The sequence below is a fragment of the Anastrepha obliqua genome, unplaced genomic scaffold (genome assembly GCF_027943255.1).
Source record: "Anastrepha obliqua isolate idAnaObli1 unplaced genomic scaffold, idAnaObli1_1.0 ptg000009l, whole genome shotgun sequence".
In the NCBI taxonomy this organism is placed as follows: Eukaryota; Metazoa; Arthropoda; class Insecta; order Diptera; family Tephritidae; genus Anastrepha; species Anastrepha obliqua.
In genome coordinates, this window is record NW_026562178.1 from 2,438,797 (window position 1) to 2,452,869 (window position 14,073).

Consider the following 14,073-nt stretch of genomic DNA (forward strand, 5'->3'; position numbering starts at 1 on the left):
ATTTAAGTTCCTCTACGTATTTCAGTCCATACCTGCCAAGGGAAAATAAAAATGTATTTCTATAAACATCACAAAAAAACAAAACCATTATTAACCTTAATCCATTTTGCTGCCGTTCTAACTGGTGGTCCCAAGCAATTCAGCTCCGTTGTAAATTCCTCCCATTTTTTTGCTGCTTGAACTTTGGTGCAAATCCCTTTTGCGAATTGTTGATTCTCTTCCATTAATGAAACTAGCCTTTCTATGTGCTGTTTGGTACTCACGACTTTCGACCTGCATAAAATTAACAAAATTAGTATATATTTATTATTTGGTTACTATAAAACCATAAATAATCGCAAACAACTTACATTTTAACAAGTTTACCCACAATACGCAACACAATCGAAAGCAAAATTGCATTCGACTCTAAATTCGGTATTCAACGAAAATTTCGACAGAGCTGCACCGCTCATAATACCAAATTGACATTCGATTTTCGATCTTCGACAACCAACGAATATCGAAGATCGAATCTAACTCAAAATAGGGGCCAATATCTCTTCTAGGTTCGAGATCTATAGTGTTTGCGCACCCTGGAAATGTGTGCTGACTAGGTCTTCTAGAGAAATCTCACAACTGTCAGCCCACTCCCCGTTAATTGTTCGTATTGTTCTTGGCATAAACGGATTCTTGGATATCAGTTTCCTAAGCCTAGCCACTTTATTAGTGTTCTCCATATTACTACAGAAGACTTCCCCAGATTCTCTCTTGGCTCTTCGTATTTCTTTCTTGCATACTTTTAGTAGATCCCTATACTCCTTCCAACAGAACTCATTGTCAGCAACTTTGTCTAACTTATAGAATTCATGTACTCTACGCCTTGGTGCTTCTATTGTAATTCCTTGTTCCACCAAGGAGGCTTTACCTTGCGTGTAATATAGGTTTTGACGAGAGTAGTTGCAAACAATTCAACCTCTTTCTTAAGTGCAACGTGTGACTTGTATTTCCGGAGTATCATTGGTGTTTTTGATAGTATATCCCTATATAAGTCCCAGTTCGTATTTATAGGATTTCTAAAGGATATATTTTGGTGTTTTGAGCGGAATATAACCTGAAAGTTTATGTATATGTGATCAGAGAATGAAGGTCTACTCAACACTTTCCATTCCTGCACCATAACATGCTTTCTTGTGTAGAGTGTTCAATCAAGTACATTCTTCGAGGTTGCTCTAACATATGTTGGTTCTGCACCTGTATTAGCTATTTCTAGGCTGCTCTGAAGAATATAGTTAAATAGTGACTCACCTCGGTCGTTTATGTTTGCACTACCCCAGACCGTATGGTGTGCGTTTGCGTCAGTTCCTACCAGCAGAGTGTGCTTCTCTCTGGGAGCTGCTTGTACCAGCTTCCGAAGTTCTGTCTGTGGTGCTTCTTCATCATGTGGCATGTAGCAAGACCCAAAGAGTAACATTTTATCCTTACAGCCCTCCAGCGCCACCACTGTCAGATCGTCTGAAGAGAGATTATGATCAATATAAGAACATATACTTTTTTTAACCACTATCGTTGTTCTTATCTTATTTTTTGCAATCGGGATGTAGGTGTTGTAGTTATAAAACTTTAAACCGGAGACTATGTTTCCGATGCTATCCATGGATCCTGGACTAGAGCCACATCGTAGCCGACTCCCTCTATGTTGAGCAGGAGATCGGCTAAGGCGTTCTTACTTATGTGGAGGTTTATCTGAACGACCTTCAGCATCTGGAAATTGGGTTTCCAGTACCTTCATTTCCACTATCTCCCACCATTCCTGCGACATTCTCCCCAGCTGGCCACTACGGTCAGTGAGTGCCACTATGAGGTGTTTCTTGGCAATTTCACTGGCCGCTGCCGCTGCTTTCGACGTCGCAGGGCTTTCGTTTTTCGGGTTACCCATCTTGTGCATGTGCTTCTGCTTTTTCGATGGCACCAAGGCCTCGCTATCCGCAGAACGCTGTCTCTTGATGTCTAGTTCTTCTTCTATTTTGTTCGCATACTTCGGATTGGAGGCTGCGAACATTGGTTGTGCTGCGTAGAAGGCCCGGCCATTTTTTGTCTACTGTCTGCCCCAAGCCAACCGTTTCTCCTCTTGCTTCGTCAGGTTGGACTTCCTGCCAAATCGGTCACAAACTTTGACCGCGGCCTTGTATCGAGCTTTGGCCTTCAGCTTTTCTTTATCGGGCTTGATCCTTGGCCTGTTCTTGCTATCTGAAGCAGCAACATTGGACCCAGCCGGAGAACGCAGAACGACCTCTTCCTCAGCTGTGTTTGTGCTCCCGACGATTTCAGGGCCCGAGTCCTCGGGGACAACTATACCTCCGCGATAAAGACCGTTATGCTTGTGTTTGGCAGTTGCATTACGACTACTGTAACCTGTTTCCGCTACAGTGGAAGTTTTGTCGCTTGAGTTATTGTTCGTACTCTTCTCTTTCCTACGACTACCTGCTCGACGAGGCGAGCGTAGTGGTTTATTTAAATGTAGGGGAATTCGAACGGTCCACCACGGCAGCGCCCCATGCTGTGGCAAGGCCACAGTTACTTCCTAAGGCGGCCCTTTGTCAGGAAAGCGCTGTTGAAATACAGCCGGTTTGGTAAACCCCCTGGCTGCAAACCATCCAATGGGCACGGTGTCGCATAACACCTTGGATTAGGGGGTGGGCAAGTAGAGGAAATAATGGGATGACGGGGGTTTGGGAATAATAAACGGATCTTCGTCGGAACGTAATCTTCGCATGGTGATTGGATGGCCACCAAATACGCCGTAAAACAGATGGATGACTTGCCAATCCCCACATGAAGCTTCCCCCTTAGTTCGTGTTGGGTTGGTCCCCATGATATGGGGGACAAACCACCACTTAAGCCTCATCCCCGCGGCAAGGAGACCAACATGATGAGGTAAATGGTCTGAAATTTTGATGAAAAAAAATTGGATGGCCACCAAATTGTCTGAAATTTTAATGAAAATATAGGTACTCGATGTTAAACCAATAAAATTGCAAAAAACTTCACCTACATACTTTTAATAGTCGCCTCAAGCCAATCATTCGTCTTTTTAAAATTTTACCGAACTAGGTTCAACGTTGCTTCAAAATGTGTCTTTTCCAAAAACTTGTGAGAGAATTAAGTAGTGGGTGCCTAAAATATTTAAATGAGGGCGCAAAACTTTCAGCAAATTTTAAACCTTACTACAAAATCTGCCTCCTAATTCAGGTACTCTATTATTAGGAGTACTTCAACCTGCCTGCATTTATTATTTGGCTGCTTGTGTCTTATTAATTGAATTGTTGGAAATTTATTATGGAACCTTAATGTACAGCACAACGCGTTAAAATTATCGAGTTTTCCTATTCTTGTCAACAATCAATGGTTTTAACGCAGCGTAATTCCAGATCAGCTCCCACAGCCTTCATGATTAGGAGTTTCGTCGGTCGTTTTGAGGAACTGGGTTCAGTGGCCGACCGTCCTGGACGAGATGCCCATCGAAATATTCGCACTGAAGACAACGTGGAAACTGTGCGGCAGAGTGTTGCAGATGATCCATCTGTCTCAACTCGCCGTCGTTCTAGCCAATTGGGAATTTCCAGAACGACATTGCGTAGAATTTTAGAGTTGGATCTTAAGATGTACCCATACAAATTTCAAATTATGCAAGCACTGCTACCGCAAGACCACTAACAACGACAACAATACGCTATTCGTTTTCGCAATTAGCCACACAAATTCATTTTTCAAATAATGTTTGAAGCGCATTTCCATTTAAATGGTTACGTCAACAAACAAAACTGTAGATTGTGGGGCTCTGAAAATCCAAGGGCAACTCACCAACATCAGTTGCACCCATCTAAATGTACTGTTTGGTGCGGTGTTATGGCCACTGGAGTTATCGGCCCATATTTCTTCGAAAATGAGGATGAAACACCGGAATCGATTTCAGGAGCTTCTTACAGAACATTGATTGAAAACTTTTTGCGACCAATAGCGAAGCAGTATACTAATTTGTGGTTTCAACAAGATGAAGCAACTGCGCATACCGCTAGGCAAACTATGGACCTGCTGCGTGAAATTTTTGGCGAACGTCTGATTTCCAACAATTCAGATTTCCCTTGGCCACCTCGTTCGCCAGATTTGACTGCGCCCGACTTCTTTTTATGGGGATGTTTAAGATGACAAAGTGTATCTCAATGAACCAGAGACTATTAGACAGCTGAAGCAAAATATTCGAGACGAAATACTGAGATTTCAACCAAAACATTATATGGTATAATGGAAAACGCGTTAAAAAGAACCAATCTTTGTATCAAGAAATATGGTGGACATTTGTCTAACGTAATATGTCATACATAATTTCCATAAAATATATTAAATGTATACAAACAATTACCCAAACTAAATGATTATTGCAAAAGTTATTTGTGTTTAACATTAGTAGGTCTTATTTGGCCCACCCTGTACATGTGTATTTGCAAAACTCTTGGAAACAGGTTTCTAGCTAGAGGAGACTATAATGCAAAACACACTCAATGGGGATTCCTACTCTCTACCCCAAAAGGGCGCCAACTTCTAGCAGCTATAACCAAATTGAACCTCACCACAGCCTCCTCAGGCTCCCCAACATATTGGCCAACTGACACAAATAAAATCCCTGATCCCATCGACTTTTGCGTAGCGAAAAGCATTCCAACTAGTGAAATAACCCGCAACTCATGTCATGAACTATCCTCCAATCACTCTCCCGTAATGATCTATTTAAACAAAGAATCGAGTTGACTCATTTTCCCGCTGCTGTCTTCACAATAATAAAACCAAGTGGATTTACTTCCGAACACTATTAACTTCAGCAATTAATCTTAAGCATCCACTCAAGTGCAATGAAGATATTATAAATGCTGTCGAGCACTTCAGTAATTGCGTTTAACATGCGGCATGGAACTCAACACATTACCTCACCAATCGAGAACGTGGCAAAGAAGTAGACATTCTGATGACAAAATAAAATTAAACTTACTTAACCAAGAGCTCAAAGATATTCTCAGCAAAGAACATAACAAATTAAATATATATATTGGCGCTTACACCCTCTTTTTGGGTGTTTGGCCGAACTCGGCAGATATTTTTTATGAGGAGCGTTTTCATGGCAGAAATACACTCGGAGGTTTGCTATTGTCTACCGAGGGGCGACCGCTATTGGAAAAAACTTTTTCTTAATTTTGGTGTTTCACCCAGTTTCGAACTTACATTCTGTCTGTGAATTCCGAATGGTAATCACGCACCAACCCATTCGCCTATGGCGAGTGCAACAAAATAATTTTACGAAATATCTTGGTATGGACCCTGACGGCAATCTTTCACGGAAAACACATATTTTCACTAAACGTAAGGCACTAGGAATCAAACTCCGAAAATCTATACTGGTTACTTAATCAAAATTCTCAAGTTTCTCTCAAAAGCAAGCTCTTCATCTACTCTGTTATCTTAAAACCAATATGGAGCTATGGCATACAACTCTGGGTCACTGCAGTTAACTCTAACATCGAAATACTTCAAAGATTCCAGTCAAAAACCCTAAGAATACATCATAAATGCCCAAACACAGCGTGACCTGAAATTTGCTACAATAGCTCAAGAAATAAAAAAACGTGGCTAGCTAATCACACAATATAAGACTCCAATCGCACCCAAACCTTTTAATTCAAAAATAATTCTAATATGATCTCCTTTCCTGAAGAGGAAATCCACAACGGATTTATTATGCTAATAAGCTAAAATCTAGAAATGGTTGGACCATTTGCTTTCCTTACATGTCTAGTGAATGGCTTTAATTTTAAGTAAAAATATTGCTGAATGTTAGCAAACAGATTGCAATAAATAAATGGCCTAAAAACAATACGTATTTTATTATTTTATTATACCTTAAAACTGATAAAGTACGCAGATGAAAATGAAATCACAAAAACTTCAACTTTTTTAAATCCAGCAGCTAGAGAACTTACGTATGTTTAAAAGCATTAAATGACTCTACACAATTTTTTGTCTCGTTTCAGCAATAAAATATAACTAGAATTTATGGATCTGTCTGAAGAGCAAGTTACTACTCTAAATCTAAAAGAGCGCAGTCCGGTTACGCCTAATGAAAAAAACTTCGTGGGCAGTCTGGAATCGAGCAATGAAAACCAATCAAAAATGGACAAGGGGGGCATTGCTGAAATTGATTCGAAAATAATTGACTTAGCTCCTTGCTCTAAAAGTCCAAAGAGGATCGGGCCGACTGTGCCCCCAAAGCCTTATAAAAAGAAACCAGATTACCCTGAGGTTTAATGTGCATCCATACTAAGCATATATTGGGTTTCCAAGAAAGTAATTTCAGTTTTCACAAATATATATCGGTAGACTTATTTTAAATGATTCGGCCAATGTTATACGGGTGTGTTCTGAAATCTGATCGGAATCGGTTTTACATCGATTTAGATTTCCGACTCGGAAATCTTATCGAAATCAAACAAATCCAATTCGAACTGTCAAAGATCATCTGTTTTGTTGGTGCATTTATTGTTTACATTTGGATTAGCTTGGGGACATTGAATTTATCCGAGAATTTTGACATTTAACTGTTGATTAAGGCAAATTTAATAAACAAATTTTGAAAATAGCAATCGAAACCAGAGAGCAAAATATAATGGAAGAAATAAAAAGGAATATATCGCATACCCAAGGTAAGCCTCTGCTGCATTCTAAGTAAAGATTTATGAACGAAGCGTTTATAAATAAGTAATGTAATCACTTGGGCCGTTAAATTATCGCTAAAAAAGAAGAGAAAGAATGATTTATTTAATTTAATACACAATAAATATCAATATTATTTTTAAATATATTAGAACAAAATGATTCCTTTTTCCAACCATTTACCCTGAATATTTAAAACGACAGCCAACTCTTACCATTGCTGCTCTGCTTTCAAACGATTTCCTTTCCTATCTTTAAATAATGAAAAGTATACTTACTTATATATCTTTATTTTATATTTATATTATACTTAATAAAACGAATATTTCAGAGAAACGCGCCAATTTCGCCAAATAATACCTCGTCGCATTTATCCAAACAGAAATTTTCGATAAATAAAAAAAACAGAACAACAAATGCGTTGAAAAATCAGATTCGAAAATAGTTTCCCATAAATCGAAATGGATATGCGATTTTGCCACTACGATAGAGAATTCAATTCCTATTCCAACAACAAACGAATTCCTGGAACATTTAGCATAACATTTTCTTTTTGATACTTGGCTACATTTCGTTGTGTATAAACAGGTTTATGTTGGTTGTGAAATACATATGAAAATATATTATCAAGTTAATGCTTATTAAAGCGAAAGAGGGTTTTAATAGAATTCATTGTAGTTGTTGTTGTTGTTGTTGTAGCAGCATAAACATTCCCCATACATACATACGGGGAATGCTGCTGGAGTGACAGTTATTGGCCGGAAATAATTCCGGGTCGTTTCGGACAAGTAGAACTGACTGTCGTGGAAACGAATTCATTGTAGTCGTAGACAGTAGGTGCGACCATCACATTAATTTTTCATGATAACTTGGTCAAGCCTTTCTCTCCTCTTTCAAACTTTTATCGAAAAGATAAGATGAATTGAATTAACTAATTTAAACCCCATTTATTTTCTGCATTTAATTTGATGTAATAAAAAATACCATCGATAAATATTTGAGTGATAGAAATTTGTTCTTCTTTAACCAGTTGTCATTTTCGGCGCACTTACCGTACGGCAAAAGGGGAAAGTTGCCAGTTTTTGTGCATTTCAGCATGGAATACGACACGTACACATAGCCCATAAACTCTGCGAATACCTTACAATTATGTTTAAATTGTTTAAAAACACAATAAAAATTTTGTAATTCAAAACATATTTTATTTATTTATTCTATCCTTCACTCCTGCTCTCAGAGAGCACTGCCCAACAAACCGGTACGCACGAGCAATAGGGCAACATTTCTCGTTCTCTATGTACCGCCGCTGAAGAAGAAATCGAATTCCGGCTGCGATCGGGCGCAACGCTAGCCATGTGGGATCGCTACCGAGAGCTAAGAAAGGAAGGAAGAAAGTCTACCATCGACCAATTCACAATACGCCAAATCTTGGAAAAGACCCATGAAAGGCCGCGATGTCTGAATTTGGTATCACCATGAAACTAATACAGCTATGCAAGATGACGTTGCTCAATACCAGAAGCGCCGTCAGAATTGGAAAGGACCTCTCCAAGCCGTTTGATACCAAACGATGTTTCAGACAGGGTGATTCGCTGTCGTGTGACATCTTCAACCTGATGTTGGAGAGGATCATACGAGCCGCAGAACTTAATCGCTCAGGCACAATTTTTTATAAGAGCGTACAATTGTTGGCGTATGCGGATGATATCGACATCATCGGCCTTAACAACCGCGCTGTTAGTTCTGCCTTCTCCAAAATGGATAAAGAGGCAAAGCGAATGGGTCTGGTGGTGAATGAGAACAAAACGAAGTACCCCCTGTCATCAAATAAACAGTCGGCGCACTCGCGTGTTGGCACCCACGTCACTGTTGACAGCTATGATTTCGGGGTTGTAAAAGACTTCGTATACTTAGCAACCAGCATTAACACCGATAACAATGTCAGGCTTGAAATCCAACGTAGAATCTCTCTTGCCAACAAGTGCTACTTTGGACTAAGTAGGCAATTGAGTAGTAAAGTCCTCTCTCGACGTGCGGAAATAATACTCTACAACGCTCTCACCATGCCCGTCCTAACGTATGGTGCAGAAGCGTGGACGATGACAACATCTGATGAAGCGACGCTTGGAGTGTTTGAGAGAAAGACTCTGCGTAAAATTTTTGGACCTTTGCACTTTGGCAACGGCGAATATGGCAGCTTTACGACGACATAGACATAGCGCAGCGAATATAGATCCAGCGGCTACTTTGCCTTGGTCATATCGTCCAAATGGATACAAACGCTCCGGCTCTGAAAGTATTCGATGCGGTACCAGCTGGTGATAGTAGAAGAGGAAGTCCTCCTCTGCGTAGAAAAGATCAGGTGGAGAAGGACTTGGCTTCACTTGGTGTGTCCAACTGGCGCCGATTAGCACGAGAAAGAAACGACTGGCGCGCTTTGTTAAACTTGCCCAAAATCGCGTAAGCGGTTATCGCGCTAATTAAGAAAGAAAGATTCTATCCTTACATTATTAAGTTACAAAAGCAAAAGATAATTACAAGATTCCTCACTTCGTTGTTTACACAAGCGTAAGTAATTGCAGCAACATGTAAATATAGAAACCAGAAAGTCGGCGTAAATTAGGATTTTGTTCGTTTTTGCGCACTTTTAAATATTTGTTATTATAATTGATCGGTTACGAACTCAGTTGCACATTTTGTTTAAAAGTGATACAAATATTAAGGGGTTAGGGGTAGTCAGAGGCCCGAAAAAATGATGATTTTCACGAATTTTTTTTTGCTAATATAAATAAAAACATAGCATAAAAACATCATGTTTTAACTTGACTTCACCAAAATTTCAAAAAAAAAAAATTAATAATTGCAAAAGTTATCGCTGTTTGTGTGAAGCCCGTTTCTCCAGAAGTCCCTTGCGGTGAACATCACAAGTCCTTGCAGATTCATCTAAAACCAATCGGACAAGAAAAATTAGTTTTATTAATAGATAATCTTGTGCCTGATCGAAGCTTTTTTTTTTTTTTTCAAAATGAACAAAATGGCGGCCTCAGAAAATTTTTTCCAGATTTTAGAAAGAAAAACCAACAGTTAATTGTTAAAAAAAAATCGAAATTTTTGAAAAAAAAAAAATCCTTCGATCAGGCACAAGTTTTTTATGTTTTTCAAAAGCTGTATAAATTTTATTGAAATCTACGTAGCGGTTTTTAAGTTACAGTGTTCACCAGTTTGAAAAACATAGTTTTGAGAAAAACGCATTTAAAGTTTTGCTATCGGCTCCGGAGCGGCCGAGCGCTCTTTGTTAATTGTTGAATAACTTGAAAAGTATTTGTCGGATTCACTTCAAATTTTTACACAATATTTTTAAAACATTATACTTTAAGAAAATGCAAAAAAAAAAATCGATTTTTTGAAAATTCTGACTACCCCTAACCCCTTAAAGCATTGAAACCAAAGGGAAATAAATTAGTGCATGAGAAAAAAAATTATAAAATTGTGGAAATATGGAAATAGTTTCCGATATATTGGCAAAGCTATTGGGAGGACATTTTTCTCTGTTCAACGCGTAGTAAACAATTACAAGTCAACCAGGATTTTAACATCTCATTCCAGGTCTGGTCGGCCAAGAACACTATCAGTCCGCGAAGAGCAGTGTACTCGTATAATCAATATGGCAAAGATTAGCACTCGAATTACATTATCACAAATTGTGTGAAAACGCAAACAAAAAATCTGAAAAAAGTACTTGTGCTGAAACTACTACAAAAGTTTTACAGTTTTTAGTTTTTAAGTCGTTCGAAGAAAACCATTAATTTCATTTGCCAACAGAAGAAAGCGCTTTGTATTTGCTTATAATTATATAAATAAGCCTCCGAAGTTTTGGAAACAAGTCATCATATCAGACGAAAGCAAATTTTGGTTTTTTAGTATAAGAGGTCGTCAAATTGTTTTCCGCAAATCAGCCACAGCTTGTTGTGGGAATGCATGGTGGTAAGTGATTTTGGTCAGTTAGAATTAATTGAATCGACAGTGGATAAATGACAGTATTTGAATATTTTGAAAAGTAATTTGACACAGAGCCAAAAATCGTGGCTTACCAAGAACGTTTTGGTTTAACAAGACCACTAAGATCGCTAAGCTTTGGCTCTAGTACAAGGCTCAAAACAGCATTTGTGGGATCTATTAGAAAAAAAATCCGATAGCATGTAATAAGAAATTAAGAGGCTTGACGAAGTGTTGTGCGGGCAGAATGGGCGAGGATTACAATTGAGGAAACAGAGAACTTAGTATATTCAATGCCAAATAGATTGAATGAAGTCCTAAAACATCGTGTCTATCCAACAAATTATTAATTTTCGTTTTTGTGTATTATTTATAAAGCTTTTTCCATATGTTTTAAAACTATATGCAGACTTTTTAGTTGCTATATTTACATGTTGCTGCAATTACTTACCGTTATGTAAACAATGAAGCGAGGAGCATTGTTATTTTCTATTGCTTTTGTAACTTAAGGATGCAACCAAAGAATAAATAAATAGAATACGTTTTCAACTATAAATTTATATTGTGTTTTTATGGGCTATGTGTCTGAGGCGTTTTCGACTGAAACTCACATAATCTGTTTTGCTGCCAGTCAAAGGCGTTGCCGCAACAGATACAATGGACCCATTGTGACGGGCTTATTAGTGCAGTGTATATTAAATATCTCTTCAAATACCGTTTGACTCGTTTAATTAAAACATCTTAACGACATACAATGCATTATGCAATATGCAATTCCTATGAAATGAAGTCAAGCTTATTGTTGGTTATGAAAATTGATGGCCTACAAAAATATCAATCGAAAAGGTCCGTGATTCGTGATGAAGCAGTAAAAAACTCATCGAAAACTGAATTGCACAGTGTTTTTATTGAGTTACTTCTAAGAAACCAAGGAAGATCTGAAATTGCAATTAGTTGAGTTTATTTTTTGTTTTCGTTGTAATCAGAATTTTAGTCTTTTATAAAAACTAACCGCTATACATGCCGATTGGAAGAGGTTTAAACCCTTCATTTGTAGCACGCACCACAGATGGAACGAGAAAGTTGACCAAAAACACTTACGATATATAAATAAATCACCCTGCAAATGAAATTACTTTCTTGTTAACCCATTACTTAGATAGAAATCAAATTAAAATTTAATGCTAAACGTGCAAGGAATTTATATATATGTATATAAAATTTCTTAACGGGGATGCGTTATTATTGTCTGTGGCTATAATTATAAATAATATTTTTTATAAAACTTTTTTAAATACATTTAAGTTTTGTGCTTTTTCCTTTGCGGTTAAATCCACTTGTATTATACAGGTGCCACAAAGTTATATCGTTAAACAAGTATGTGAACCGCACTATTCTAAACGTTTGCAGAGTCTTACTGCGTTATTCCAGCGAAAGTATCCGGTTAATACTTTACATAAAATTTCACCCAACAATGTGACGTTAGATAATCCTGTTTTGCTGGAGCAACAGCTAGAAGCTTTAGCTCATCACAAACGGCAAATGGAAAAAAGGGGCGTTTTTTCGCAACCGCAGAGTCATAATGAGAAATCCCCTTCAGACATATCGGACTTTCCAAATCTAATGTTACATTCTCAAGCTATAGACGATTGCAAATCTGGCGTGATTTACTCAAATGTGCGTCCAACACCGAGTATACTGAATTCACCTGTTTTCTCACTGAATGTTGATCCCATTAATGCTGGTACAAAACACTCCGGTGAACGGAATACGGAGAGGAATATCACACAAAATTTAAGGGATCTCAAAGCTAATCGATATAGTGTAGAAAATGGCAGAAATTTTATTACAAATCGATTGTGTGGCAAAACAGTTCGTAGCCAAAATGAAATTTACTCTAACTTGACGTTCGAGGACAACAGCCAAGGTATGTTTATGCATGTTTAGAAATTACGCATTAAAATTTTAACATTGATAAGTCAAATTTCATGAATTCTTTTTTTATCAGTCAGTTGTGAACTTCGTGGAATTCAGAGTTTTGTTGGTTAATAAGCTAAATTTTAAACGCCTTATAAATTTAAAATCAAGATGGATTAACAATTCTAAAGGACATTTTTAATGTTTGATCAAGCGCTTAAATAGAACATAATGGGTAAATTGGTAACTGATTTCTCAATGGCTGGCTAGGAAACACTTGTTAATTAACCTGTGATAAAGTCCTTCGCAAGACTAGCTTAATTGTTGCAACGATGCTAATAATTTTTATTATCTTTAATTATTAATTTGCTAACTGGTTTTTAATTTATTTATGTACTTAAAGTATAAATATGTAATATATAAATAAGTATTTCTACGGTATGTGTTTAATTATACCATATATGTATAATAACATATATAGCCAGACGCGTTTTTCTATAGTGATTATAAAGTGCTAACAAAGTGCATTGTAAGAATCAAAGCAAAGCAAATCAACTCAGCGAAATAGACGATTTAATTTGCTAAGTCAATCTTAGCAACATAATTTGCTTATCAACCCTAAACTAACCAAATAAATAAAAGAAAACAAGTTACAAAAACACTTGCGTAATGCCTGTAGAGCGTTCTTCGCCGAGCGAGCGGAGTGACCCGCTAGTTTTCGCGCAAAAACCTAAACAAAATTTCAACTCATCTCTCTCAAATTTGCATGCATTGTGCACTCAAAAATCCTTTCACTCTGTACCAATAATTTTCACCTCAAATCCCGCTATAACTTCGCAAACAATTTCACCTTCAGCTACGCAAAGCTGGACCGATCAATGCATAACGCCAAAAACCAACACAACTACTCCAACCAGCTATTCTAGAACAACAATAAATACTCCAGTTACAACACTTGCATCTAATATCATAACCACAATAACAAACTCAGTAATTTCATCGGGAACACCAATATGTCCACAGGTAATTCAACATTGCAAAGCCAAGCAAATAACTGTAAACTTTACACCAAAGCGCACGCGAAATTCTCCCGTCACAGCATTTTAAGGTGGCAGAACAATTAAAAACAAAAATTAATTAATTGTTCAAATTGTTCAAATCAAACCTTAAAATAATGCAACGACTAAAATCGAAAATTCTAAGGACTATCACAAACGCAGGCTGGTACATAACCAATGACGATATACACAGGGACCTTCAAATTAAATTTATGGAAGACGTCATTAGAGAATGCATTAAAAATCATATTCACAGACTACTAGCACACACAAACGTCGGAATGCTGAAAATTCAGCATTCAGAACTGCAAACCCGAAGACTAAAACGAATAACTGCGACAGCTCTAGCAGATACTTCATC

General features: G+C 37.6%; 1 protein-coding gene across 1 annotated transcript in view; it reads left to right on the forward strand.

Annotated features, from left to right (window-relative positions):
• LOC129251235 (uncharacterized) overlaps positions 1–14,073 on the forward strand; it is a 303,976-nt gene that overhangs the window by 59,605 nt on the left and 230,298 nt on the right. The window contains 2 exon segments of the mRNA XM_054890588.1: positions 6,063–6,330; positions 12,088–12,664. Coding sequence (XP_054746563.1) covers positions 6,085–6,330; positions 12,088–12,664 — 823 coding nt within the window. The 5' untranslated portion in view covers positions 6,063–6,084.